Here is a 27018-nt window from a genome sequence, read left to right on the forward strand (position 1 = left end):
GCTGACCCTCTGCCTTGCTCTCAGGCCAGGGGTCCCACCACAACCATTATGAGACTTGTAAAGATGCTTTTTGGCCAGTTAGTCCAGTGAGGGAGTGTGGGCCCAGAGAGGCTTGGGCTAGGGCACAGCGGGGATGGGGATTGTGGGTGCACGCAGTCTGCTTTCATTTTCAGGGGAAAAAAAAGTACACAACAGTACTTCCAATGGAGTAAAATATTGGAGAGGGCTGCTAGAACCCGGTGAGTTTTCTCTGAAGCATTGCTCTGCTTAAAAAAGCCTCATTTCTATCACTTCCATAATAAAAATAAAACACCAGAGAGCTGATTTGTCCTGTGTCATAGCAGAGTCATAAAGGGTTCAACCCTGAGTTGCTTATGAAAAGTTAATGGTGAGTCAATTCTGGGGCTGACATATTTCTAGTCTAAGCTGCTTGTGTGTCAAAACCTAAGTCTGGAGGAAAACAGATTTTGCTCAGAGGCTCAGTGGTGAGATGGCATCTTGAAAAGAAGGCAGGGAAGCTGGGTGCGGCCCCCACCTCGAGAGCCCCTCAATATCTCACCTGCTTGGGTCCAGGGCAGACTCTATCATGAAAAACGACACCAGAGCTGCTGGTAGGGGGTCTGGTGCTGGCGACCCCCTGGCAATTTCTGTTTTCTGCTTCCCTGAGCCTGCCTACCCACAGCCCTTCCTCACTGAGCGGGGCTTGGGTTCTGGTGCCCCCTGTTCTTGTGCCCCCTTGATGAGGTTGTGTGGTCATGGGGACACCATTCCTCAGGCTGAGAAGTTTACCAAGGCCAAGGTTCCCACAAATCAACTGCAAAGTGATGCACAGGTCCTAACAGCAGCTCGGTCTTCAAGACCTAGCTGTGTGCTGGGAAGCTTCATACACATTGCCTTGTTTAATCCTCAGAAATAAAACCCTCAAACCACCTGGGTGGCTCAGTCAGTTAAGCATCCGACTTTGGCTCAGGTCGTGATCTTGGGGTTTGTGGATTCGAGCCCTGCGTCAGGCTCTGTGCTGACAGCTCAGAGCCTGGAGCCTGCTTCAGGTCCTCTGTCTCCCTCACTCTCTGCCCCTCCCCCTCTCATGCTCAGTCTCTGTCTCTCTCTCTCTCCCTCTCTGCACAATAAATAAATATTAAAAAATGTTTTTATAGAGAATGAAACAAAAGCCCCATCCCCACGGGGCGAGGAAGCAAGCTCTCCTTCACACGCGGTGCAGAGTCTGACCTTCTCTCACTACCTCCACTGCTACCAGTGGGCCAAGGCACCATCTTCTCACCTGGGGTGCAGCAGAGACCTCCACCTCTGCCCCTCTGCTCTGCCTTCCACACAGCAGCCAGACACCCCCCCTCCGGTCTCTGTGTCAGCCCGAGAGGGCCTGCTATCCCTACCATCTTCCACCCTCCCTTGCTCTTTCCACCCTGGCACTGTGGCCCCTTGCTCACATTCCAGGCATCCTGCCCCGTCCTCCCGAAGGCGGTCAGTCAGGCTGGCACCCCCTCCTTGAAGTCTGCTCAAATGTTAACTGCTTGCCCTACCCGTAACCCTCACCCCCACCCCTCACCTCCTGTTTTCTCTCTCTCTCTCTCTCTCTCTCTGGCACTTACTACCACGTAGCATACCATTTGTAAGTCTCCCGCCAGGAATGTGAGCTCCCCAGGGAGGGCAGGGACTCTGGTGCTGCACCAGGCTCACTGCTGTGTCCCCGGTGCTGGGCACAGGGCCTGGCATCTGCTGGTTACTCAGTGAACAGATTGTACAAATTGCAAAGCTAGGCCTTCTGCAGGGACTGTGTTCTGGTTCTTTGGGTTTGCTGACTGGGGTACCCACCTCTTGCCTTTCCATCCACCTGCATGTGGCCAGTGACCAGGGTCAAGACGAGGTGGCTGGCAGGAAGGCAGAGGACTGATGGCAAGCATGGTGCCTCCACTTCCCCACCCCGTCTCCTTCTCCAGGCTGCGTTCCTCAGGATTGACCAAAGAGAGGGCTCCACCCAGAGCAGCAGGCAGAGACGGAAAAGACCTTGAGTGCCACCTCAGGCTCCGTTGATGGCTTCTGGTGACCCCCTCCCAAAGTCATCTGACCGCTCTGTCTGTCTTTTCTCATTTCCGCTGGAAGCGGAGGCAGAACTCCTGAGTGATCACTCAGGTGCCGAGTGGTGTGCGTCAGTTCTTCAAGGGTGTGATGGGAGGCTGGATACATTACAGCTCTCCTTCGAGCCCTAAGTCGTTACCAGCCTGTGACTTAGGCTCTGGGGAGAAGCTGACTGGGCAATAAATAAAATAATGTCTCAGGGCTAAAACAATAGGCATCATATAATTATAGAACAAAATGCATATTGTTTTCTGGAACATGAATACTGGCTACTGAAATCAAATTTACCTCATTGGATGTGAGGAAATTACTTTAAAAATTGATTTATAACAAGCTACATAATACTAAACCTGCAATCCTGCCTCTCCTGAATGTTCTTTGAGATGTGTCTGAATGCTGCTATCAATGCTTGATTGCATCTCTGTAATTGTCTTGTGATGGATGGCTTTTTTTTTTATTGTTGTTCCAAAGCACAGAAATGTATTAGCAAAACCAAGGTTCCTTCCAGAAATAAACAGATGCCAGATTAGAACATTCTTTGTACTGACGCACATCTGTCTTTGGGAAAGAGACAATTTTACTAAAAGGCATAGTTTTTGTCTTTTAAAAAGCTATTTTGTACGTATCTGCCCTTAATAAAGAAAGTAATTAAATGAGACTTAGGTATTAAGCAATATTTAAGCAGAGGGGAGATGGGGCATGTAGTCATAGTGAAACATGTGACTCAGGGCTAAGTAATATGAAAATGAGCCATGGAAGGACCTGGAGGGAGCCATGCTAAGCAAAATAAGTCAGGCAGAGAAGGACAGATACCGTATGTTGTCACCCATAGTCTAACAGGAGAAACCTAAGAGGAGACCATGGGAAGGGGAAAAGGGGGGAAGAGTTAGGGAGAAGGAGTGAGGCAAATCATGAGAGACCTTTGAATACTGAGAACAAACTGAAGGCTGAAGGAGGGGGGTGGTCATGGAGAGGGGCACTTGTGGAAAAGAGCACTGGGTGTTATATGGAAACCAACTCGGTAATAAACTATTAATAAAAAAAGAGAATACATCAAAATAATAAAAAAAGAAAATGAGCCATCGATACTGAATATTTAACGACTAGATGTTACAAGAATATTTAGTGACCAGGTAGATGTTACAACAAAAGGACTCCGGGGTGATTTGAGAGTTTAGGTTAATGGTACTGTCATGGCTACAAGTGAAGGCTCAGTTTGGAAACATTTACTCGGAACTTTTCTGACTCTGCCTTTCTCAGTAGCAGAGGGTCTCTCAGGAGCCCTCCGCCCTGGCTCTCTTTGGGGAGGACGAAGTCGAGGAGAGGGTCTCTGTCCCATGCGGGTTGGATTGGCCCCTAGAACTCACTCAACCTTGCATTTTCCCTGTGTGAACATTTCACTACAAAGGGTCCAAACACTGAACAGTAGGCAGCACCTTGGTGATGACTAGGCTTCAGAGGTGTCTGCTCTCACAAGTGTGATATCCAGACCAAGCAAGGACCAGATGCATCATGGCTGGGCACACAGAAACATCCACGTGAACACACGCAGTACACATGAGCATGCACGTGTGCAGTCACGTCCTCTCCCACCCCCCAGGCCTCTAGAGTTGACCATCCTGACCCACACTGGGGTTCCCATGCCGGTCACTTCCTTCCAGCATGACACTTGACACTCTGCATGTACCTGCTCGGAGTCGTCTTAAGAAGTCCCTGCAACTTAAAGCGATCCCTAAGTAGCCGCTGAACATCTAGGGTGGGGTGCAGCTGCTGTGGACAGCTCCATTCAGTGTGAGTAACCCACAGTGGTCAGTTCTCTTGTTTGTTCCCAGCTCCAGCCAGGGAGCCACAGGAGTGAGAGAAGTCGCTGTGGGGAGGGCTCCTGGCTTCCCCAGGACTGCAGAGAGGATGTGGTCACTGGCTGACTTGGCTGTTATGTTCAGGTTCACCCATGATTGGGACTGTCAAAGACGAGGCACCTTATCTCTCTGTGTACCATTCTGCGGTCCCCAATGTACGGCTCAGCTGGTGTTTGCTGAACGAATAGAGGTGTGTTAACCATTTGTGCTGATTTCAGGGAGCACTGAAGGGAAGGGTCGTCAAGAAGTAATATTATCCAGAGAGCAGTCTGGCTGTTGTGTGTCTGGGGGCATTGGCTACCAGACTGCCTAGCAATGTGATTTATGGCCATGGAGTGCCAGCTCTGTCTCCCAAGGCTAGTCAGTAGAGGTCAGCCATGTGAGCAATACATGGTCAAGCTCTAGCAGAAGCTCTGAATGCTGGGCTGGCGTGAGCTTCCCTGGCTGGCAGTACTTGGTGCGTGCTGTTACATGTCAATGCTGGGAAGGGGACACATCTGTGACTGCACCAGAAGAAGACAACGGAAGCGCTGCGATTGGACCCTCCTGGATTCTGCCTCATGGACGGTGTTGGTAGAGGGTTGGGGGCTTCTTCCCTTGGCTGATTCTTTTTTTTTTTTTTTTTTTTTTTTGCTTATAAACCACAGAAATTCATTTCTCAGAACTCTGGAGGCTGGAAGTCCAAGATTAAGGTGTTGGCAGATTTGATGTCTGTTGAGAGCCTGTTTCCTGGTTCTTGGAAGGCTGTCTGTTTGCTATAGCCATACATGGTGGAAAAGGCCAGAACCCTCCCTTTTTATAAGAGCACTAATCCCATTCATGAGGGTCTACCTTCATGACCTCTTCACCACCCAAAGGTCCCACCACCACATACCCTTACAAGGGAGAGTAGTTGTGGACACATAAATTTTTCTGGGATACAAACATTCAGTCTGTGGTCCAGATGGATGCTTCCACACAAGAAATAATGAACAGAGGATAAAGGAGCTCAAATTCTGGGTAAAACAGAGAAACAGAATCAGACTTACACTCAACATAACTCTAAAAATAGATTGACTATATGAAGCAACATTTTAAAGCATGATCTCTGATCTTTAAGAAAGGAAAATGAGATGATGTCCACACTCTCTCTAGCTCCCTGTTCAAAGGCATTTTCCAAACCACAGCACAGAGAGCCAGCACCCAGAGAACTGCAGCGATAGAAAAAGAGGTCAGAACACAGGTCCCTTGAGATACGTTGAATTTGTGAGCCTGGGTGGCAGAGAGGATAGGGCTTTGAAGGGAATTTCATAGGGAGGCCCTTGAATCGTTGTCCGGACACTAACTTAGAGATGCTCAGGGTGAGACTCTCTGCAAAGCCTTGTAGAGCACACCTGGGAGTCTGTGAGTGGAGTGGAGATCCCAGCGATGGGACACTGGTGAGAACGGTTGGAGTTTGGACCATCCAGAATGGAGACACCTCACTGAACATGCTAGGTTTCCACTTGGCTGATTTTAATCTATTCTTTTTCACTGTAATAAACCATAACTGTGAGTATAATAGCTCTCAGTGAGTTCTGTGAGAATTTCTGGCAAATTATTCAACCTGAAGGTAGTTTTTGGTACTTCCCAAACTTGTAACTGATGTCAGAGTGAGGGAGGGCTTGTGTGGACTGCTATCTGTAACTTTATAGTTGGCTCCAAAATTCAGTCAAGGGGATCCTGATCCAGTCATGTGGATGGCGAGCGCTTGGCCTGGGGGCAAACCTGAATGTCCAAGTGCACACAGGTGCCGCGGCACTTGTGACAGGAAGAGCATGTCAGAGACTTTGTTCTGAGTACCCAGAGCTCAGATGGCAGACACCTGTTGGCCCCAAGGCTCCAGGGTATCATGTGGATAAGGTGAGGCTCCTGGGCCCTCTGGTGGGTTGCAGGCCCTGGTCCTCAGCTGATCAGCCTGGTGTGCCCAGGTGGGGCCTGGGGTGGGTGGGGGACCCTGGTGGTACACGGTACTGCATCATCACCTGAAGTCCCAGAAGGCCTTGAAACTGCAGCCCTGCACCTGGGAAACCTGCAACCCTTCAAAGGAGATGCCCGATCATGAATCCCCAGTCTGAGAAGGTCTTATCAGCTCCTTTGGTCCAAACCACACTCACAGCCCAGATGACTGATTGCCATTCTTGCTGTCCTTGGAACACTCCGGGAGTATTGATTAAATTTCCTTCCATGGTTCATTTCAGGGACCAGGAAGGCCTGCAATCAGGAATTTTCTCCTGATACACTGTTTTAAACCCATATACAGGCATATCTCATTTCATTGACCTTCACAGATATTGTGGTTTTTTACCAATTGAAGGTCTGTGGCAACTCTGTGTAGAACAGGTCAATCCGTGCCCCTTGCCCACCAGCATTTGTTCGTTGCCCATCTCTGTGTCCCATCTGGTAATTCTTGTGGTCTTTCCCACTTTTTCGATATTATATTTGTTCAGTGATCGCCAGTCACTGAAAGCTCAGATGATGGTTTGCATGTTTTCAGCAATAAAGTCTTTTTTAATTATGTACTTTTTAAAAGACCTTTGTTATTGCTTACTTAATAGACTACAGTATAGTATAAACATAACTTTTATACGTACCAAGACCAAAAAACTCATTTGACTCACTTTGTTGTAAATATCTGCTTTACTGCATATTCATGTTGTTGCAGTGGTTGGAGCCAAACTTGCCATACCCTTAGACCTATTCTCCCTCCGCAGTGTGCCTGGGCTTTGTTGGATACAGTGTAAACTGGTATAGCTTTTTTGGAGGGAGATTCGGTGAAATCCATCAAACTGAAAATGTGCTTACCCTCAGATGGAGTCATTCCACTTCTTTTTATTTATTTATATTTAATTTAATTTATTATCACTATTTTAAAATATAATTTATTGTCAAGATGGCTAACATACAGTGTATACAGTGTGCTCTTGGCTTTGGGGGTAGATTCCCGTGATTCATCGCTTACCTACAACACCCAGTGCTCATCCCACAAGTGCTCTCCCCAGTGCCCATCGCCCATTTTCCCCTCTCCCCTGCTTCCTGCCCCCACCTCCATCAACCCTCAGTTTGTTCTCTGTATTTAAGAGTTTCTTCTGGGTTTGCCTCCCTCTCTGAAACTATTTTTTCCTGTTCCCTTCCCCCAGGGTCTTCTATTAGGTATCGCAAATTCCACATTGGAGTGAAAACATATGGTACTGGTCCTTCTCTGCCTGACTTATTTCACTTGGCATAATACCCTCCAGTTCCATCCACGTTGCTGCAAATGACCAGATTTCATTCTTTCTCTCATTGTCAAGTAGTATTTCATTGTATATATAAACCACATCTTCTTGATCCATTTGTCAGCTGATGGACATTGAGGCTCTTTCCATAATTTGGCTATTGTTGAAAGTGCTGCTGGAAACTTTGGGGTACATGTACCCCTATGCATCAGCACTCCCGTCTCTTTTGGATAAATACCTAGTAGTGCGCTATTGCTGGGTCATAGGGTAGTTTTATTTTTTCATTTTCTGAGGAGCCTCCGCACTGTTTTCCAGAGTAGCCGCACCAGTTTCCATTCCCACCAACAGTGCAGGAGAGTAGCCATTCCACATCTAAGAACTTATCTTACAGACCTACGTACACCATGTGCAAAGAGAGGTGTAAAAGGCTGCTTACTGCAGTACTGCTCGCCCTTCATAAAGCCTGCAAACAGGCTGACCGTGAGCTCCCCTGAGTAGGGCTGGGGAGGAGAGTCCGGACAGGGTAGGTGCTTGGGGCTCTGCACCCAGGGAGCACCCACTCTGCTACGTCAGAGCCTCCTTGAGGGACTCTGTACCTTTGACATGGGGCCGTGAGTGGTCGCCGAGCACAAGTGAAGCTTGGAAGTCAGTACTGTGAGGGAAGAAAGGTGACCCTGAAGAGGCCACCGAGACTTCAAAGGCCCAGCAGGGGGAATCAGTGAGGCAGAGGCCCCAGCAAGTTGTACAAGCTGGCCTATCGTGGGCGGGGGCCCATCTCCTGGGCAGCCCTGGCCAATACTCCCAGTGGCTTGAGCTCACCCAAAGCTCAAAAGAGCCGGATGATCATCTAAAACCGGGGTTTCTGACACAAGCCAGAAAGAATTGGCCCAAGCCTTCGAGTGCTTCAAGTATAGTGTTTTCCAAGATTTTAAAACAAAATGTACCCAAGCGTTTAATGAGATTATTTTAATGCAGAACCTATAACCAGTGTCTTTCGTGTTGCAAACAGCTCTCCATGCTAATCAAACGCCTCTCATCTCTTTACAATGGATTCATGACTGGTTCATATAAAGACAATAAAAATTAAATGAGTCATGAGCTCCTAAATCATTCTCTTTTGGTCTTTTTAATAACTTACTTCCAAAGCAGAGCTGGCTGAGAGCATATGCTTCATTAGAGTTACTTGTTCCTGGTTTTACACCATTTAGGCATGGGGAAAAAAGTGAACCTTTTAACACATCCTTCAAACACTGCCACAAGTACTTTCTTCTAATGGGTTTTGTTTTTCTGCTTTTATCACTGCACTCCGCCTACCGACATTTGAAAGCCCCAAATAGCAAGATTTGGTGAAACAAGAGTGGCTCTTGCAAGTTGTATGAGATATGCTGTGTTTGTTATAGATCGCCTCCCCCCCTTAAACAGCTCAATACAATGGAAACATGTTTCCTCATCCTGAGACTCTCCTGGCCACGCAGGCCCATGTGCTGCACGCAGAGGCCAGTGGGCTAAGGAAACCCTGCGGGGTCGTCCACACGAGCTCACATCTACAACGGACACATGCCGCTGGGGCCCGGGTGCCACAGTGGGCACCGCTGGACAGGAGGCAGGGCCAGCCAGCCCCAGAGCGAGGCCTCGGCAAGGCTGGGTGCTGGGTGTTTTGTCCCCAGAGCAAGGCTGACCGCAGGCCCCGGCAAGTTCAGAGCCCCGTGAGTTGCTTCAGCCCATTTCCTTCACGTACTCGGGGGGAAGGGTCAATGAGACTGTCCTTGTGAAAGGGCCGGCACGAAACCTGGGGCTCCCTGGATGGGTTGGGACCCCAGCACTGACCCTAGGAAGGATTCAGTAGCTTTGCTGTTTTCTGTGACTTTGCCAAAGTCCTCTTCCTGCTTCTGCTCCCCTCATGGGCAGATGCCCGGTCCCTCAGGATCATAAGGGACAGTGAAGGAGACAGTTATGCGGGGAAAGCAGGTGATGCTGTGGAGGTAGTACGTGCACACCAGCTTTGGGGACGTTCACTTCACTTCACGGTGAGTGGTTTGCTGCACTGTCTGGGCAGAAGGGTGAGGCCCGGAATGGCTTTGCCCAGTCAGTTCTGCAGGAACTGAGTCAGCCTTTCCCTCTCCATGCCCAGAATACCTAGGATGGAGGTCAGGGTGGGGGAGGAGGTGTGTGGATCTGCCTCTGAGATGGGCCCCCAGAGCCTGGCGGTGAGCCGTGAGGAGAGGGGGCCTAGGCTCTGCGGCCCAGGTGCAAACACCAGGGGCTCGGTGCGGTCAGGGCGTCGCTGGCTTCTCTGTGGGATCCCATGACCCACAGATCCCTGTGCCATTACAGGACTGTATGACCACATGGACCTCGTCGGTCCCCTGTCTGCTTGGGTAGCTGCCCTGACAGGCATCTTACTGCCTGAGGACCAGCTTCCCCTATGGGCTTGGGGTGTGGCCCCCAGAGTGAGGGAGTGCCCTTCCCCCATATGACAGTGTGTTGTCAGGGCAGAGCAGGGCCACAGGCAAGCGTGGGCTGACCACAGGCTCCCACTGGGAGGGCCTATGGGGTGAGGGCTTGCTCCCTGTCACAGAAGCACAGTCACTCTCCTGGACCGCAACTTGGAGTTCAATCTCAGGGCCAGGGCAGGCAGAGCTGCCGTGGGGACCCACCCCCTAGTCCCCGGCGCTTTTGAGGTGAGGCCGTGGGTCCTTGAGGGTTGGAGGACCAGGTGGGAGACCACAGGGCCAGGTCTGTAGGCACCGGGACCCATAATTGCCTCACTACAGAAACCAGCGGTTGGCTAGGAAGTAAATTTAGGGTCATTTTCCCTTAGCTCTGGGGATTGTGGGCTTGAATAGAAACTATTGATTTCTCATCTGACAAGCAGGACGAGGCTTAAGCCAGAGGCTCCCTTGCCTAGCGGTGCAGCAGAATTCCTGTGCTGCCACCTATCTTTGGGGGCTTTGCGCCCATGGTCCCAGAGCTGCCCTCTCCTCGGAAGTGGTGGTGGTGGTGGTGGCGTGTGTGTGTTTGTGTGTGTGTGTGTTGTTTTTCCAGGTGCAGCTGAGGCAGGGTCCCTGATGCCCTGGGTTGCAGTGAAGCTGAGGCCTCCTGCAAAGTGGGGGCTCAGGCAAGCTCAAGGGGGACACCAGGTCCACGCTAACCGTCCCGGCTGCCTTGAGAAGTGGAGGCACCAGCACTCACACGGGAGCCCTGCATGGCTGGGGATGCTGTGCCAGTTTGAACGTTGCCATCAGGGAAGTTATGGAGGAGTAAGACCCCTCCCCAACCCCAGTGAGCTCCTTTAGTTTCTGGGTCTGATGTATTTGGGGTCCCCCTTGGTTGCCTGTGTAGTCTGAGGCCAGAAGAGGTTCAGGACTGCTGCAGGACAGATGTCTGACCATGTCACTCCGTGACTAAACACCCATGGTTCCCACTGCCCAGGGAGTGGCCTTTATATTAACATTCCAAACCTGTCAGGTTCTGGCCCTACCCTGCCACTCTAGACCTCTCCCTTGTCGCTGTCCCCTGAAGCCAGAAATTCTCCTCCCTCTGGCCCCCGGAACTGGCTCCCTCCCCCTAATACAGACCATGCCGTGCTGGGTTGTAATTCTGTGCTTGTGGATATGGCGTCCCCCTCAAGGGAAAATGTCTTTACCCTACACCCTGGGACAGGGCTCAAAAGTCACCAGCACTTAGCGAATCCAGGGGATGATTCCCCATGTACGCCATCTGGACAGCCATGCACGCATCGGGTGACTCGTGAGCGCTCCTGACAGTGACATTGCTCACGGGGGAGTCCGAGAGGCTCCTTCTCACTTGGCCCCAGGCTAGAGGGGTACATTTATTTTCTGATCAAATATTATTCTGATGCTCGAGGCTTCCTTGATGTTTGCAAGTCAGAAAAGTTTAATTACATGTGTCATTAGGATGGCATTCTGTAATAGCTCTGTGACTGAATTCATTAACAGAATTCTTAACAGATAAGACAAGACAAATTAATATTTTGTTGCCCATGAAAGGTTCTCATTAAGAGCGTAGTGAAAAAGTGATTAATATTTTGTTGCCAATCAAGATGTCTCGTACAAATGACAAAGAAAGGAGGCCCACGCCCCTCGGCGCTCTCTCATCTGCCTGCCTTGGGTTTTGCAGGTGCGGTGCTCCATGCCAGGTGCTAATTACAGCCGGTGATGGCATTTCATCTCTGGCCGCAGTGGGCAGGGGTGGGGGTGGGCACGCCACAGGCCGAGGAACTCTAGAATGCCTCAATCCCCAATCTTGGTTCCGTCGGCGCCGCCCGGCACCCCCAGGGTATTCTCCTCTGACCAATCCTTGCTTCAAAAATGCTCCGTGAATCCTGATACCCTGGCTCTACCCGTTTCTCGCTTGATTTCCTCCGAGGGCTGTTGTCATCACTGTCCCCAGGTAGGGCTGCCACTTCTCAACACCTACTGTATGCCGGGCACGAGGCTAGGTGCTTCACACATACATTCAGCCTGAAAATGCCCATATCAGGAGGACATGGTCATTCCCAGGTCTCTGCAGACTCAGAGAAGTTCAACAGCTCACGCAGGGCTGCTCTGGATGGGCTGGAGGTAAATATCAGTGTATTGCAGGCTGATGTGGACACTCAGGGTCATATCTTCCTGCCTGGGGAGACTCACTGGGCTACTGTGGGCTGATGTTGGAGACTCAGGCTGCAAAGTGCTGAGAATGCTGTTGGGCACCAATAATAATGATGATAGTAATATCAGTAATAGTAATAATGGTAAGGAGAGGGACCATAGTTAGTATGGGACACTGCAGACTAAGAACATCACAGGGTCATTTCATCCTCACTATAACCCTGCGAGGTAGGAGCTGTTATTTATCCCCATCTCACAGAGGAAGAAACTGAGGCCTCAAGAAGTCAAGTGCTCTTTCCAAGGTCAGGTCACTCAGCTAGCAAGTGGGGGAGCTGAGGCTTAACCCGGGGTCCCTTTGACCTTAGAGCCTGTGCTGTTCACTAGCAGGGCATGTTGCCTCCCTTCCCTCTTGAGGCAGAGGGAAGTGTGTGTGTGTGTGTGTGTGTGTGTGTGTGTGTGTGTGGCGTGTGCCTGCATGCATCAGGTGGGCATCCCTGTGGGGCTGATGGTGCCCTGCACCCTCCTAGGGGGGTTTCTGGGCAGCCAAGGGCCTTGCCCATTTGTGGGCTGCTGACTTGACCACAAGCAGCAAGTGTTTGCAGGGAGGTAATAAGAGGCCATTAATCTCCAGTTGCACCCACAATTAACCCAAATTGCTAACCTCACTGTGAAAAGTAGAAATGCAATTGAGTTGATGCTGGAGGCATGTTCTAGGGAGGGGAAAAACACTCAAAGTAATTTAATTAACTGATGGCAAGTGCATTAAGAGGAGTTCTGCCTCCGCCTTTATTTCTGGTGTCTTTAAATAGAGCATCAAGTAATGTACATGGATGTTCAGACAGACACGGGCAGGCCTGTCCTAGTTTGGAATTAATCACCACTGGCCAAATGCAGTTTAAAGCTGCTGCCCTGCCTTCAGAGCTTTTGTACCCATGCACCCCAAAACACACACGCCCCAATCTCTGTAAACAGGACAGTACCTCTCCTTGCTAAGATCTCAGACAAGGCCTGGATGTCTCAGGCTCAGAAGACAAAGGCTTCTGCCCACTCGGCCTCTGTCCATCAAGCACCCAGCATGGTGGTGCTGGCACTGACATTCAGAGATGGGTCGGATTCAGGCTGTGCTCAGCACTGCGGGGAAACTGCAAGGAAAGAATCCTGCGCCACTGACAAGGCGGGGAGAAGGGCATTCCTTGCCAGGCTGTGCCCAAGACAGGACCTCCACGGTGACCTGCCCTCTGCCCATCTGCTTCCCCATGATCTTCAGGGTATAGTTAAAGGGCCTAGTAAGTAGCAGAGTCCTAACTGGGTTTCTACAGAATTTTAGGCTGGGCTCTCTCCCCACAAATCAGTCTCAGAGTTGGAAGGTATCTTCCTGGTCATGGGATTGAGCTGCCTTCGTGTGGCCACTAGCATGGCCGACCACTGTCCTGCTTGAGTTTGCATGCCTCTGGGAATGGGGAACTCACTGTTTCCTGTGATGGCTCTCTCTGTTTTGGGGCCTCTGGGATGGCCATCATGGTGTTCCATCTCAGCAGTCCAAACTGGTCTCTTTTTGGGGAGCACCCTGGTCCTTTGTGCTTGTTGAACTCATGGGGTCACACTGCCCAGGCTGGCTCCTGCTGCGTTAGCACCTCCCTCACCCCCCAGAGAAGTTAGCCGGAACTGACCACTCAAGACTGCAAGGTCTTCTTTCTCTGGACCAAGCATCCTATCTGGGCCAGCTCGCCTGCTCTGAGCCAAGGAGCCCTGACTGCCCCTCTTCTGCCTGAAATGCGTACTCCTGGTACTGCAGCTGTCCTGACAGCAGTGCCTTCCATGGATGATGTCACTGTCTCCTCAATGAACTTCTGGGAAGCCACCTCACTCCTGGGGCCAAACCTGGGCCAATAAATATACTTGAACTACTCCCTTTGGTTTTCAAGTCCAGTGGAAGGGAGGTGCTGCTAATGGTATTTTTCTAATAGATAGGATGGGTCTAAGAAGTTGCTCAGAGTCATGAGGCTGGGTTGGGGGTGATACCCGGACCCCAGCCCAGCTGCAGGGGCCCTCACGGCACAGAAGCATCCTTCCAGGTCACAGCAGGCTGCATGTGTTCAGCTCACCTCATCAAATCCACACACCTGCACCCAGCCAGAGGCCCCCGGGGCAGGCCAGCCTGGCCTGATGGCTCTCCATTCACCTCCTCACCTGGTCTCTGCCCTCCAGCCAACCCAGCCTGGCGGTTCACCTCTGCCCTCCGGAGGGAACCCTGTTCGCTCCTGCCCCGACTGTCTGCATCGTGCCCAGCTGTGGGGTCTGGAGTCTTCCTTGGCTCTTCCAGGCAATTGCCACCTCTGAGCTAGAGCCTCCTGCCTGGCCATGTGCTCTGTGGGCCTGTGGTCCTTCCATGAGGTGGGCTCCCTCAAGCGGCCTGCCCCCTCCCCTCCCAACCCCATGCACGCTGCATGGACTTCTCTGCTGCAGCCTACACCAAGGCCTCCCGCCCTGCCCGCTGTGCCTTCCCAGTCAGTACGCCCTTTTCCTATGTGGGTCTGACTGGCAGGTCTGCAGCTAACATCCAGTCTCTTCTCTGCACATGGTGGGACCTGGATGTCTTTGGTACCTCTGGCTATCAGACAACAGGCTTGAAAGGAATCAAACATGGGATGTTCAAATAAAACCCTGTGGCTGTGCCACTGCCACGGGCAGTTTGCAGGTTATGTCCTTCGGGCAGGTCTATGTTCAAGGTCAGAGCCTAGCGACTTACATTGATGTCTTCCAAGGCCATGAAGTTGAGGGTAAGCCCATTGCGCTTCCAGACGATGGGGGGCCGCAGGTCTCCGCGGATGGCACAGGTCAGCACCGTGCTCAGCCCCACGGTCACTGTGGCCACATTGACCCTATCCTCGGGGGCGAGGCTGAGCTGAACCACCTCTGCAGGGGAAAAGGAGAAAGTCATCAGATGCACAGCCAGTGGGTGGAGTTCCCACTCAAAGGCAAATGGCTACAGGGGTTTCCTGCCGGGCAGGGGCCTGGAGGCTTTGAGGCTCCCTGAAAACTGCCTACGTCGAGCTGTCTAAAGTACAGATGGACGCTCCTCGTGGGAGAGAGGCCATGACTTCTGCGAAATTTTCAAAGGGCTCTGTGAATCAGAAGTTAGGAGCCATAGCTAGTGCAGGGAAACTATCTGGGCTATGGATTTATGAGTTGAGCTGGGAACGTGGGTGTCACGCAGAGACCAGAGAGCCGGATGTGCGGCAGACACCCCGCTCTGTACTCCTGGGCCTCATGAAGTCTGGGCCTTGCTGAGTGCAGTCAAGGTCTGCTGGCTGAGCTGACAGGTTTCTCATCCATCTGGGGCAATTTAAAGGTTGCAGTGTCTGAAGTCTGGGGAATGAACTGGCTGACCTTTGAAGGTGTGTTTCAGCCTGAGGATTCTTTGAACTTGGATTCGGCTTTCTCTTCAGCAACCATGCACTGTAGCCTTTAATTCTTGGAGGTGCACTTCAGGCTGTACAAATTATTAATCCTTCTCATTTTATACTTGATGAGTAGCATAGAAGACTGATCATTCTTAAGGCAAATGGGAAGGGCCTAAAATATTTGCTTGCAATCACAGACTTTTAGAAATTCTCAGGAATTATGAGAAATTTAATCAGACTCAGGCTGTTCATCTATCAAAATGGGATCAGGCTTGGAGGGACAGTCAGCAGTCCACTGAAGGGGTGCCTCCTCCCTACTGCTCCTCCAGATCTGTGACTCAGGGCCCTCGGGGCAGCAGTCAGAGGGGGCATCAGCTGAGGAGGCAGGCTGGCTGGCTCTGGGAAGAGGTCTGTGCTTACTCTGGAATGCCAGCAAGAGTGGTGGCCCTTGCCAGGTGTGGAGTAAGGCACAGAGCTGGGAACTGACCTCTGTGACTTGGCGGGGCCCTTTTGAACTGTGGAGAGGCAGCATGTCTGTGCTCACGCCCTCTTGCCGATGTATGTGGGGAGGAGAAGGTGGGGGCTGCAGGAATGAAAACACAGGCAGGTGTGGTGTCCTGCAAAGAGGGTGAACTGACAGCAAGGGCAGTCAGTTTGATGGCGAGCAGCAAAGCCCTTTCCCTGCCACTAGGGTGCAGTGGCCTGGCCCTGGGCCCGCGAAGACGAACAAGATATACACTAGGTGCTTAACCAGTGCTTGTTGCATGGATGGATGAAAAATGGAGAAAATGGAAATAGGAAGGAAAGGAGCCAATAGTCCAGTGGAGAGGGGACACTCACGCACAGGAAAAATGTGACTCCCAGGGAAGGAGCCGCACGGGGAAAGATAAGCACTGAGTGATTGATGTGGATACAACCGGCATAATATTTTACAAACATTAAAGTGATGCATTTCAAGTTCCCTCTTAAATCATGTCCTGTTTGCTGCCCTCCCACCTCGGAGCCATGAGACTTATTGCTCCGGGCAGGAGAGAGAAGGCACTCATCGTCCATAGCAAGACCCAGGCTTTGGAGAGGGGACAGAGACAGAGAGAGAGAGAGGGAGGACGTATACACTGGTTTGGCTCCTTCTGCGCTGTGCTGTCCCTTAGGACTAAGATTCCAGAGTTGTCCCTGAGTGTAGAGGAGGTACCCCTCCTCATCACATGACCCACGAGGTTCCCCGGCCATAAGGCTCTGTGGAAACAGGAAGGGGTATGGAATACCCCCTCCTTGTCCCAGGGCATTGTGGGACTAGGGAGCTGGTGAGAAGGGTGGGCCTATTGGCATGTAGATGAAGGGGCTCTAGAAAGGGGCTAAGCCCTCCCCCTTTCTCTCCCCCCAACCTTGGAGTAAGCACGATGTATAGCACAGAGCCATAGCCCTGTTTATCTGCCAGAGGCTCTTTGGCTCACTCCCCAGCGGTGTGGAGAGGTCCAAAGGTTCCTGGCCACATGCTGGCTGAGCCGTAAGGTGCTGTGTACCTCTGCATCGGACTGTCACACTGAAGCCCTAAGGAAATGTCCCTGGAATGTCGGGGGCGGTGGGGGGGGCTAGTGGAGGCCAAGCTGTGGGGGGACATCAGGCCCCAGACCAAGAGCAGCACCTGGGCTGACCTCAGCCAAGACTACCCGAGGCAGGGCAACTGGGAGTCTCTGCAGGGGTGGACCAAAGGTGGCCTAGGACAGCTGCGTGCTTCGGTCCACAGTCAGAAGCCAGCTTGGGGAGCAGCTGGGGATGCCGGGTGAGGACTGGAGGCCGGAAGCATTTTCCTTAGAGCATTACTCAGTGTAGACTGTGAGAACGGCTGGCTCAGACTAAGCTTTACAACACACTGAAAATCAGTTCTATTTCCCTCCCAAAGCCGGTGGGTGGGGCTTGCGAAGGAGTCGGGTAGGTCACCAAAGGGACCTACAGCTTCTCCTCATGTTGGAACTCTAGTCAGATTACAAGGGAGAGACAGCGCTTGGGCAGCAGCCTCAGGGCAGGAGGGATGGCCCTGGGCTGCAGAGTTCCTCTCTTCCAGGTGTGGCTCCCCTCACCCCCAGCATCACATCTTGGGGGTTAGCGGATGGAAACACGGGTTCTTGCCCCTCCACCCCAGGCCGACAAGACTCTCTGCTGTCAGGAGGGGGCATCCTGGTTTCAGCAAGCATCCCTGGGGCGTCTGTGGTACCCTGAGGCCTGACAACCACTGCCTTAAAGGATGGGGGGAGACTGTTGGGGTGGATGGAAAGGGAGAGTCTGGAATCGGGATGGGGAGGTGAGGTATTCTGATTGGCTGGGGTCTCATTTGGAATGTAACACCTGTGTGCAGTGTGGGATCCTCCACGTGGCCCCAAAGTCATAGATTTCTTTTAAGTTTATTTACTTATTTTGAGAGACACAGCACAAGGGAGGGATAGAAAGAGAGAGAGAGAAAGAGTGTGTGAGAGAGAACTGCAAGCAGACCTCGTGTTGACAGGCAGAGCCGGACACGGGGCTCGAACCCACGAAATTGTGAGATCATGACCTGAGCCAAAACCAAGAGTTGGATGCTTAACTGACTGAGCCGCCCAGGCACCCCCAAAAGTCATAGACTTCAAACTGTTTAGGACAGGGCTAAAACCAAACAAACAAATAAGGAAAACCCCACGGAGGCTGGCTGCAGCGACAACTGGGCCCAGCGCCCCTCCGGAGGGCTTTCGCCGATCCCTTGTGTGAGTGAAGATGTGCATTTTCTGCATAGGAAAGGCTCGGGCAAAATTAGAATGCGTGAATACTGACAGAACCATCATAATTCTGCTCCTGTCAGCTACACAAATATTAACCAAACAGCAAATATTTGGATCACTTAAAGTTTAATTAAATGAATGTTTTATTGGATTTAATTCATGTCAATATTCCCTGACTGCTTTAAAAATTCTGAAGAGATTTATTGCAGCCGAAGCTCTCCTTCTGCCCTTACTCCCAATTATTTACTGTTCAACACACCCTCCCTGGGCAGGCCCCACTTCCCGGCTAAGCGACCTCCTGCAGTCGTTTCCCAGGGTGAAAAATGAGGCAGCAATCACGGGCTGGGGCTCGAGGGAGGAGGGCAGATTCTCGACTGTGGCTCTGGACATCTGGCCTCCAGGCCTGGCTCTGCTGGTGACATGCCAGGTAGCCTTGGGCAGGTCCCTTCCTATCAGTCGACTTGGATCAGACATCACTAAAATGAGGGATTGGGCTGGGAGGGCTCTGCGAACCCATCTTGCTTTGTGCTCTGGGACGTTGAGTATATCCTTCTAAGTGGACATCCCCCAGACCCTCTTCCGTTCTGCCAGGCGCTGTCTGGCCATGTCTTCTCCCCGCCCTCCCACGCCACTGCCGTCTGCCTCTTCTCGTGGCCTGCTTGCCTGTAGGGGTACAAGTGACACCAAGAGTTGCCAAGCCCAAAGGGGCTCCCTCAGGATGCCCCCCTGAATCCTTGCCTTCCTTCCCACCCCGGATGCCAACAGCCTCCTGTGTGCTCACCCCTCCAGATTTTCCCTGTTCTCATGAGCACAAGGTAGGTCACAGCCCTGCCCAAAAGCCACCCACAGCCTCCACCACCCACAGAATTCAGAAAATTCCCTGACCGGTTCCCCATTCTCTTCCCTCCCACGTTACGCACCATGGTGCCCACCAGTGCCCATCCCATTTGTCTACTCTGAGACTCTCACTCTCTCAGCCTCTAGAGACCACCTCATGGGATGTTTCTGGAATCTTGAAGTTTTAACATAGGGGTTAAAACTTAGACAGATTAACATAGACAGATACTCATTGACGATCGGAAGACACCATCCTGTTGAATGTGTCAGGATTTCTTCAGGTTTGAGCAACAGAAACTCTCAGAAATGCTGGGCCACCTTGCGAAAAAAAGGAGGGTGGTCTTGGCTCTTATCACTGGGAAATCTAAGGCAGCTAGAGGAGGCTGTGGACATGTGGGGTTCCCATCAAGGGACTCTACTTGGCTGGAAGATGCCCAGTGGTAGCCCCACACTCACACTGTCCCTGTCCCGGAGAAAGGGACCAAATCTCTCCTGAGAGTCCTCGGCACAGGCATCGAAGAGAACTGAGCACAGACTTGCCTCCTGTGCTCTTGCACACGAAGCGATCCCCAGGATCAGGTCGGTGGAGCACCGCACAGTCACATGACGGACCGACACACTAGCCGGAGTCCTGTGGCCACCGCAGGACTGGCTTCTGGGTGCGCTGGGGTGGGAACTCATGTCCTGACAGAAAGGACATGTGTGTGTTGGGGGGATCGATACCCTATGACTGCTACGGAGATGCAGTGAGGGCCTCGTCTTGCCTTTGCCCCTGCCCAGTCCCCCTGAAGGAATGTCATGGTGCACAGTGAAGACAGTGGGAGATGGAACCAGCAGAATTCCGCTGCAGCCTGTCTCTGACCTGCCCTTCTCTGGAGAGCTATGGGGGGACAGGGTGGCAGTGGTGTCATGGCCCAGCAGAGGGGACTCCATGGTCCTCTTGAGCCTCGCATTGTGATGGGGACCAGAGGAGGTCCAGGCAGCCTGCAATTTGTGGAGCTGGCTCTCGTCTGTGTTCAGTGACCACACACCTCCCACCCCTGCCCGGGCACACGTGTAGAGGAGGGGACCCCGCTATACTCCGACCCAGCACTCTGCTCTGTGGAGCCAAGGGTTATGTGAGAGGGAAGTGAGGGAATCACGCTGCAGACCTCCGGGGCAGCGGCCCGCACGAGGGCCACCCAGGGGTCTTTCTGGTGGCCGGCTGTGGCTCTGCTGCTCCCACGGTGCCTCACCATCTGCCGTCCCATGAGCTACTCTTTGGGAAAGTTGCTGAGGTTTCTGGTGGCCTAGGCAGTAAGATCTGCCCTGTGCCCACGGCGTGTGGGGGCAGTGAAGGAGGGCTGGGCTGCGGGCTGCAGGGCCCAGCGAGAGCCTGCTCGGGATTCTTTCTCCCTCTCTCTCTGCCACTCCCCCATGTGCAGGGGTGCACGTGTGCTCTCTCTCTCTCTCAAAATAAATAAATAAACATAAAAAAAAATGGAATTGGCACCAGAAGGCCACCTGGTAGGGAATCAGAGGAGGGGAAGGCAGCTGGGATTCCTCACAGCTTGGGACATTTGCCTCCCTCTGGGCCGGGCCTTCTGATATCTGTGGCTTACCCCTGTTTCCCCGTGGGATGAAGTGGCACAGGTCCCATGGAAACAACTGTCAGCATCAGCATGGCTTGGTTAGCACGGGACACGCCTTCCCGGTGTACTAACTAGCCCACGTGTCCGGCACTGTGAACCCAGGGCTGTTTGGTGCCCTGGTGCCGAGCACGGTGCCTGGCACACGGTAGGTGGGCTCGAGGCCAAGTCTGGGAAATGCCTGCCTCGCTCTCTAGGCCCTTCCAACCAGAGCAGTAAAACCCGTTGGTTTTCCAGACACAAGGTGCTGCGAACAGCAGCCCTCAGCCTCCTCCCTTCGCACATGCTCTCCCTGTTCCTTGGAGCTTGGAGAGAAGACGAGACCTCGGGGGATTAATGGGCCCACCATAAGCAGGCTAACACCCTTCCCGAAAGCAGGCAGCCATAAAATTTCAGTCTCTGGAGAATTGGGTTTTAGTTCCTATTACAGCTTTTCCTTAATCTCAGGCGCTATTTCTCACACTGACTTGAACTCGATGAGACACTCATAAAATCATCAGCACCCTCTCAAGCAGGATTCTGGTGCTTCACAGCAATAGAAATTAAATTTCTCGAATTATTGTCAAGTTCGCGTTCGTTTTCTTATGTTAGAAACGCACTAATGGAACACATTCCTACCTGGACATTTGCCATTTTTCAAATGATGCTCTTGGTGGAAAGACTCTGTCAAAAGCTCAGTCAACCTGCCCTCATGTCAACACGCCCTCGAAGGGCAAACCCAGCTCAGGAGCCTGCTTGGGGATCAGGACAACCTGGAGAGACCCCCCGGCCAGGCGCTGAGACACATCTCTGTAGCTGCAGCTTTTTCTCACCCTGTTCTCCTCGTACATGAATGTGCTACTGGAATGAGCCCCTCAGGGAACCTGGGAGCCACCAGGGGAGGTGCAGGACCTGTTTGGCAAATTCTCTTGACCTGGTTTTGCTCCTGAGATCAGGGTCACCCTGTGAAGTTGGTGGGGGGGAACAGAAACAAAGGTGGAGGGTGCGTGCCCCATGTCTCCTGACCGCATAAGGGACAGGTGACATCTCAATGCCTCCTGGACCCGATAACTTCACCAGGCACGTTCAGGGTAGGGCTGTGTTGGCTTGCCCTGCGGGAAGGTGCTCGGGGTGCTCTGTCCCTTCTGCTCCCATCCACCAGGGCCCGCCGCTCAGAGCTCTTGGCACGCCTCTGCTGAAACTCTGCGGCTGGGGGGCTGGGGACAGGTTGCCTGTTTAGGGCCTTTCACTCTGACGTGCACGTTTTGAGCACTGGGGCATGTCTGGCCTGCACAGGTGTCTCAGGACTAGCCAGACGTGCGTCCAAAATTTCCTGTTTCTTCAGGCGTAATCGGATTCAATTTTTCTGTCATTGTCATATTCCCTCCTGCTTGCTTAATTTGGGGGATGGCAATAAGCTTGTTAATTACCAGCAGATCTGCGGAGTAATTTACTTTTTCAATTGACTTACATTGCTTGGTGTTGTTGCAACCACTGCTTACAGTTTAGTTATTAAGCTCTGCTCTTTGGGGGTAAACCAACCCTTTTGTAAGGTGCAGACAAAGACCATATCTCTATTATCTCTTTTGGATCCTCAGAGCACCTAATACTATCCCTGGCACAATGAAGTGACCTGATAAGTAGTCTGAAGCAAGGACACCATTCGGGTGGTGCTCATTCAGTAATTGTGTATTGAGCACCTACTATGTGCCAGGATATAGTGGGAATAGTTGGCAAGCAGAACAGGCCCAGTGTCCACTAACCTGGAGCTTGTGCTTAGCAGGAAGGATAAGTGTTAGGTGCAGGATGGAGAGAGAAGGCACCCGAAGCCTGTCCATAGACCCCCGTGGAGAGACCTGGGCTCCTGCAGAGCCTGACTGCCCTTTCCTGGTAGAGTCCTTCCTGTGTGCCCAGTGCTGGGCCCTGCAAGGGTGGACACAGGAGACAGACCCATGACTCACTCCCAAGGAGCCCCTGTCTGATGTGACCTTCTTTTTTTTTAAAATTAATGTTTATTTATAAGAGAGAGGGAAACAGAGCATGAGAGGGGAAGAAGCAGAGAGAAAGGGAGACACAGAATCCAAAGCAGACTCCAGGCTCTGAGCTGTCAGCAAAGAGCCCGATGTGGGGCAGATCATGATCCAGGTTGAAGTCAGACACTTACCTGACTGAGCCACCCACGTGCCCCTGACCTTCTCTCTCTTTTTTTTTTTTTTTGGCAGAAGGGACCCCTGCAAGGACAGGGTTACCTGGGCATCCGCTTGAGTTCTAGGGCTCTATTTTGCATCCTCTGGCTTTGGGAAACCCTTCTGAAGGGAAATAAACCCTTCAGAAGGGAAATAAACCCTTCTGGCTTTGGGAAAATGAAACCACTATGTGACTGCTGTGTGCAGAGGAGCAGGAAGCCAGGGCTCAGTTCAGTGCCCGCGGGTTGTGACATCACTGTCATGGGGTGCCCTGTGGTGCCATGGGGGTGGCACGTAGCAGAGGCATCAATTGGAAGCATGGGGTCAGTGCTGCGGGGGAAGCCCAGGGCCTTCTAGTCAGCAGGGCGCATGGCGGCCAGCTCTCCCTTCTGGGCTGGCTTCTGTGACTTGGGTGGCCTCAGTCAAGCTGTCTCTGTCTCCCTCATGTCCTGCCAAGTCTATTCCTAAGGACGACGGAAGTGCCTCTGCTCAAGGTATTTGTAAGTGGGAACTATCTTAACTGCCAATTCCTTCAGTACCTTTAGGGCAAAGAATGCATAATTATATACTAGTTACTCAGAATTCGCAAAAATCCGTACAGATGTCAAAGGTCGGATCTAGAAATTCCTGGACAAGCTCTTGGTGGAGATGAGTGCATAACCAGCAAGAGGGTGCCATACTCTGTGTTCCCAGATGCTGTCTCATTTTCCACTTCCTAAGCACTCACTCAGATGATTTCCCAGCCTGTCTTGGAGTCAGGATGTGGTCCTGTGACTGGTTCTAACCAGAGGGATGTGAACATGCCTTGACCATGCAACCCCCAAATCACTGTGATGGTTAATTTTGTCACATGACTGGGCCATGGGACACCCAGATACTTGGTCAAACATTCTGGGTGTGTCTGGGAGAACACTGCTGGGTAAAATTAGCATTTGAGTCAGTTGACTGACAAAGCAGATTGCTCTTGCTTGTGTCCATGTCCTCATCCAATCAAATGAAGATCTGAGTAGAACAAAAAGGCTGAGAATTCTTATATTCATTTACTAGTAGTAGTAAATTAGTAAATTAGTATTCATACTAGTATTAGTATGTAGTATTCTGAGGATTCTTAGTATTTTGAGTTCCTTCTCCCCAATTTCCTCAAGATGGGACATGGGTCTCTTCCTGCCTTTGGACTTGAACTGAAACATCGAGCCTTCTGGCTTTTAGATTGGACCTTATAGTACTGTCTCTCCTGGGTCTCCAGCTTACCAACTACAGATGCCGGGATGCTAGCCTCTACAATCTGTGAGCCAATTCTTTACACTACTCCCTCTTGCCATGCATCCCTCCATGACTCCTATTGGTTTCTGGTTCTCTGGGGAGCTCTGAGTCATGCAGTCATTACCCACGCTCTCTTCTTTTTTCTCATGGAGACTGTGGTCGTGCATTGTGTAAAAGCAAATAACACAGCCTCTTTGTGGCTGCCTGAGCCCATCGGACCTGATGAGGGTGAGAAATCGGTCTGGACTGCATCATGCTACTAAGATTTTGCATCCCTACAGCATTTGGTGTTGATGACCTCATATACCCCTTCAGAAGACAAAGAAATGTAAGTTAATGTATTGCCACTGAAGAAATTGTAATGAGATGTGGGAGGGACCTTGGAGAGGTGGTCATTCAGGTCAGAAACACTCAGAATCCTCTGACAAGAGGAGATCTGACTTCTGTTCTGATCCTCTAAACATCTTCTATCCAGGGACCTCATTCTCTCTTCCCACAGCAGTTTCTACTGCTTTCATAATGAGACAGTGTCCAAGCGAGAGAGGTCTCTGGTAGGCTTGGAGAGAATGTGTAATAGATGACCCAGGGTAATATGCGCTGTGCATGGGAAGGAAAGATGCCAAGGGAGAGATGGGCAAGGAGGTGTAAAGAGATGTGAGTGGGAGGGGTGGTAGAAGTCTCTCTGAGTAGGAGCCACGTCAGTGGAGAGGTCAGTGGAGATGGTGAGAGGAGAAGAAAAGAGAGACGCCAAGAATAGGAGAAAGGGCATCTTAGAGAAAGAGCTCATGCAAAGGTCCTGAGATGGGACGGGGGCTTACAGTGCTCTGGGAACTGGAGAAGGCCTGTGTGCCTGAAGTGTGGAGAACAATGCGGGGGTGTGCGGCACCCCTGTAGTCAGAGAGGCGCCTCACGGCCAGGCAGAATGGGCAGGGCCTCTGTTTCTTAATGGGAAACTTGATGATTTTAATTTAAGGCGATGGAAAGTAATTGGAGGGTTTTAAGTCAGGGAGGGATGTGATCTGATTTGCACGCTAGAAAAATCACTCCAGGCCATTGTGTGAATAAGGGGCCTCTGCAGGGGAGGAGAGGATGCGGAGACACCATTTAGGAGGCTGGGGCTGTAGTTCAGGGAGAGGGAGAGACAGGCGGTGACTGTGGGGAAGGAGAGACAAGGAAGGAGTGGGGCTTGGAAACAGTTCGGAGGAGGAGCCCTGGCGAAAGGGGTGTCAGGAGTGACTCCCTCATGTGCTTCCGGTTTGGCCTCTTGCATATCGCGGTGACATTTCCTGAGGTGGAATGGGCTGGGAGCCTTGATGTGCTGTTTCTGTCTTGACTGATAACCTTTAACCCTTCCTCAGGCATTTGATCTGAATTGTAGATTATGATCGTATACTTGGACCCTTCATTGAATAAGACTTGGAGGGGATTTCTAAATGACTACACTCCTGTTACTAAAAAGCCTCAGAAAGAGGGACAGACACGAGTCTCCACTGTCCAGGCTGCTCTCTGTACGTCCCTGGGGGCTGAGAAGTGTCTGGCCGGCAGTCCGTGCAGCAGAAGCCAGAAGGAGTGGGGGCGGGGCGGGGTGGGGTGGGAGGAACAATCCCTGAGGGCTGCCTTACCCCACCTCCACCCAGCAGCGCCGCGGCTTCACACGGGCAATGGGGAGACGCCACCGGGTCTTGCAAGCGCATAAATAAGTATAGCGCGTTTTCTGTTTAATTATCCCGTCTCCTGAGAACGCTAAGTCACGGCTGCGTTTTGTAAACAGGCATCAGTGAGCCATTTTGGAGAACAGCTTACATCAGTGTATTTGTTTTGTTTCATTTCCAACCTTCCTGAGTGTGCTGCAGCTCTGATGAATTCCTGATCAGGGGTCCCTGAGCCTGGTCAATGGCTCTGCCGCTCCCAGCGCCCAAGGAGCTCCTGGCAGTTTCTGTCTTTAAAGGAAACATGGCTTAGGGAGCCTGGGTGGCTTAGTTGGTTAAGCATGACTTTGGCTTGGGTCATGATCTTGCAGTTCACGAGTTCGAGCCCTGTGTCAGTCTTTGTGCTGACAGCTCAGAGCCTGGAGCCTGCTTCGGATTCTGTCTCCCTCTCTCTCTGCCCCTCCCCTGCCCATGTGCACTCTCTCTCAAATATAAATAAAAACATTAAAAAGTGTTTCCTTTTTTTAAAGGAAACATGGTTCACAACCTCTGTCCCTGACCAGCAGGGCTCCTAAGAACCTTGGACCACCACTTCCTGGTCCAGAGTGAGCTATATTCAGACTCTGTCCTCCCCATGGGGCATCCCCTGTGTTCTAGTTTTAAGGCCTATGTGAGAAGCAGCAGCCTAGCTTTGGTCACTGAGTATTAACATGGCAGGGAGCTCAGCAGATTCCATGTGTTGGAAGGCAAGGTCAGTGGGGGGGCCCTGGTTTGGGCCGTGACAGAGGGGGTCCAGGGTTAGAATGTGGAGGAGCCCTGCCCCTCGCTGGCTGGTGATGCTATGGGCACAGGCAGGGAAAGGGAAGCAGAGAGAGAGGAGGCCTCTGGAGGCAGCGGCAAGAGGTGAGACTGAAGGTCAGGAGCCAGGCTGGCAGGACCTCATGGTGATGGCGGGGGCTTTGGGTTTTATTGCATGAGAAGCCCTTGGAGCATTAAAAAATTTTTTTAATGTTTATTTATTTTTGAGAAACAGGGAGAGACAGAGCAGGAGTGGGGCAGGGGAGAGGCAGAGAGAGGGAGACACAGAATGTGAAGCCGGCTCCAGGTTCGGAGCTGTCAGCACAGAGTCTGGCATGCGGCTCAAACCCATGAACTGTGGGATCATGACCTGAGCTGAAGTTGGTCGCTTAACTGACTGAGCCACCCACATATCCTGCTCTTGGAGCATTTTAAGCAGGAGACTAAACTAGTTTCATTTATGCTTTTTGTTGTTGTTGTTGTTGTTGTTGATTTTGTGAGAGAGAGAGAGAGAGAGAGAGGGAGGGAGGGAGAGGGGTTAGGGGCAGAGAGAGAGGGAGACAGAGGATCTGAAGCAGGTTCTATGCCCTCAGCACAGAGCCCGAAGCAGGGTTTGAACTCAACAACTGTGAGATCAAGTGGAGCCGAAACTGGCTATGGCTACTCAACTGACCAAGCCACCCGGGTGCCCTTGATTTATGCTTTTAAAGACAATC

The 27018-nt window shown here is 51.7% G+C and overlaps 1 protein-coding gene across 1 annotated transcript in view; it reads right to left on the minus strand.

Annotated features, from left to right (window-relative positions):
* Positions 1–27018, minus strand: part of FSTL4 (follistatin like 4) — a 526907-nt gene that overhangs the window by 49143 nt on the left and 450746 nt on the right. Inside the window, exons 8-9 of the mRNA XM_029941169.1 lie at positions 14555–14721; positions 7629–7692 (exon numbers count right to left, since the gene is read on the minus strand). Of these exons, the coding sequence (XP_029797029.1) occupies positions 7629–7692; positions 14555–14721 (231 nt within the window). The remainder of the gene's footprint in view (positions 1–7628; positions 7693–14554; positions 14722–27018) is intronic.

The sequence above is a fragment of the Suricata suricatta genome, chromosome 6 (genome assembly GCF_006229205.1).
Source record: "Suricata suricatta isolate VVHF042 chromosome 6, meerkat_22Aug2017_6uvM2_HiC, whole genome shotgun sequence".
Classification (NCBI taxonomy): Eukaryota; Metazoa; Chordata; class Mammalia; order Carnivora; family Herpestidae; genus Suricata; species Suricata suricatta.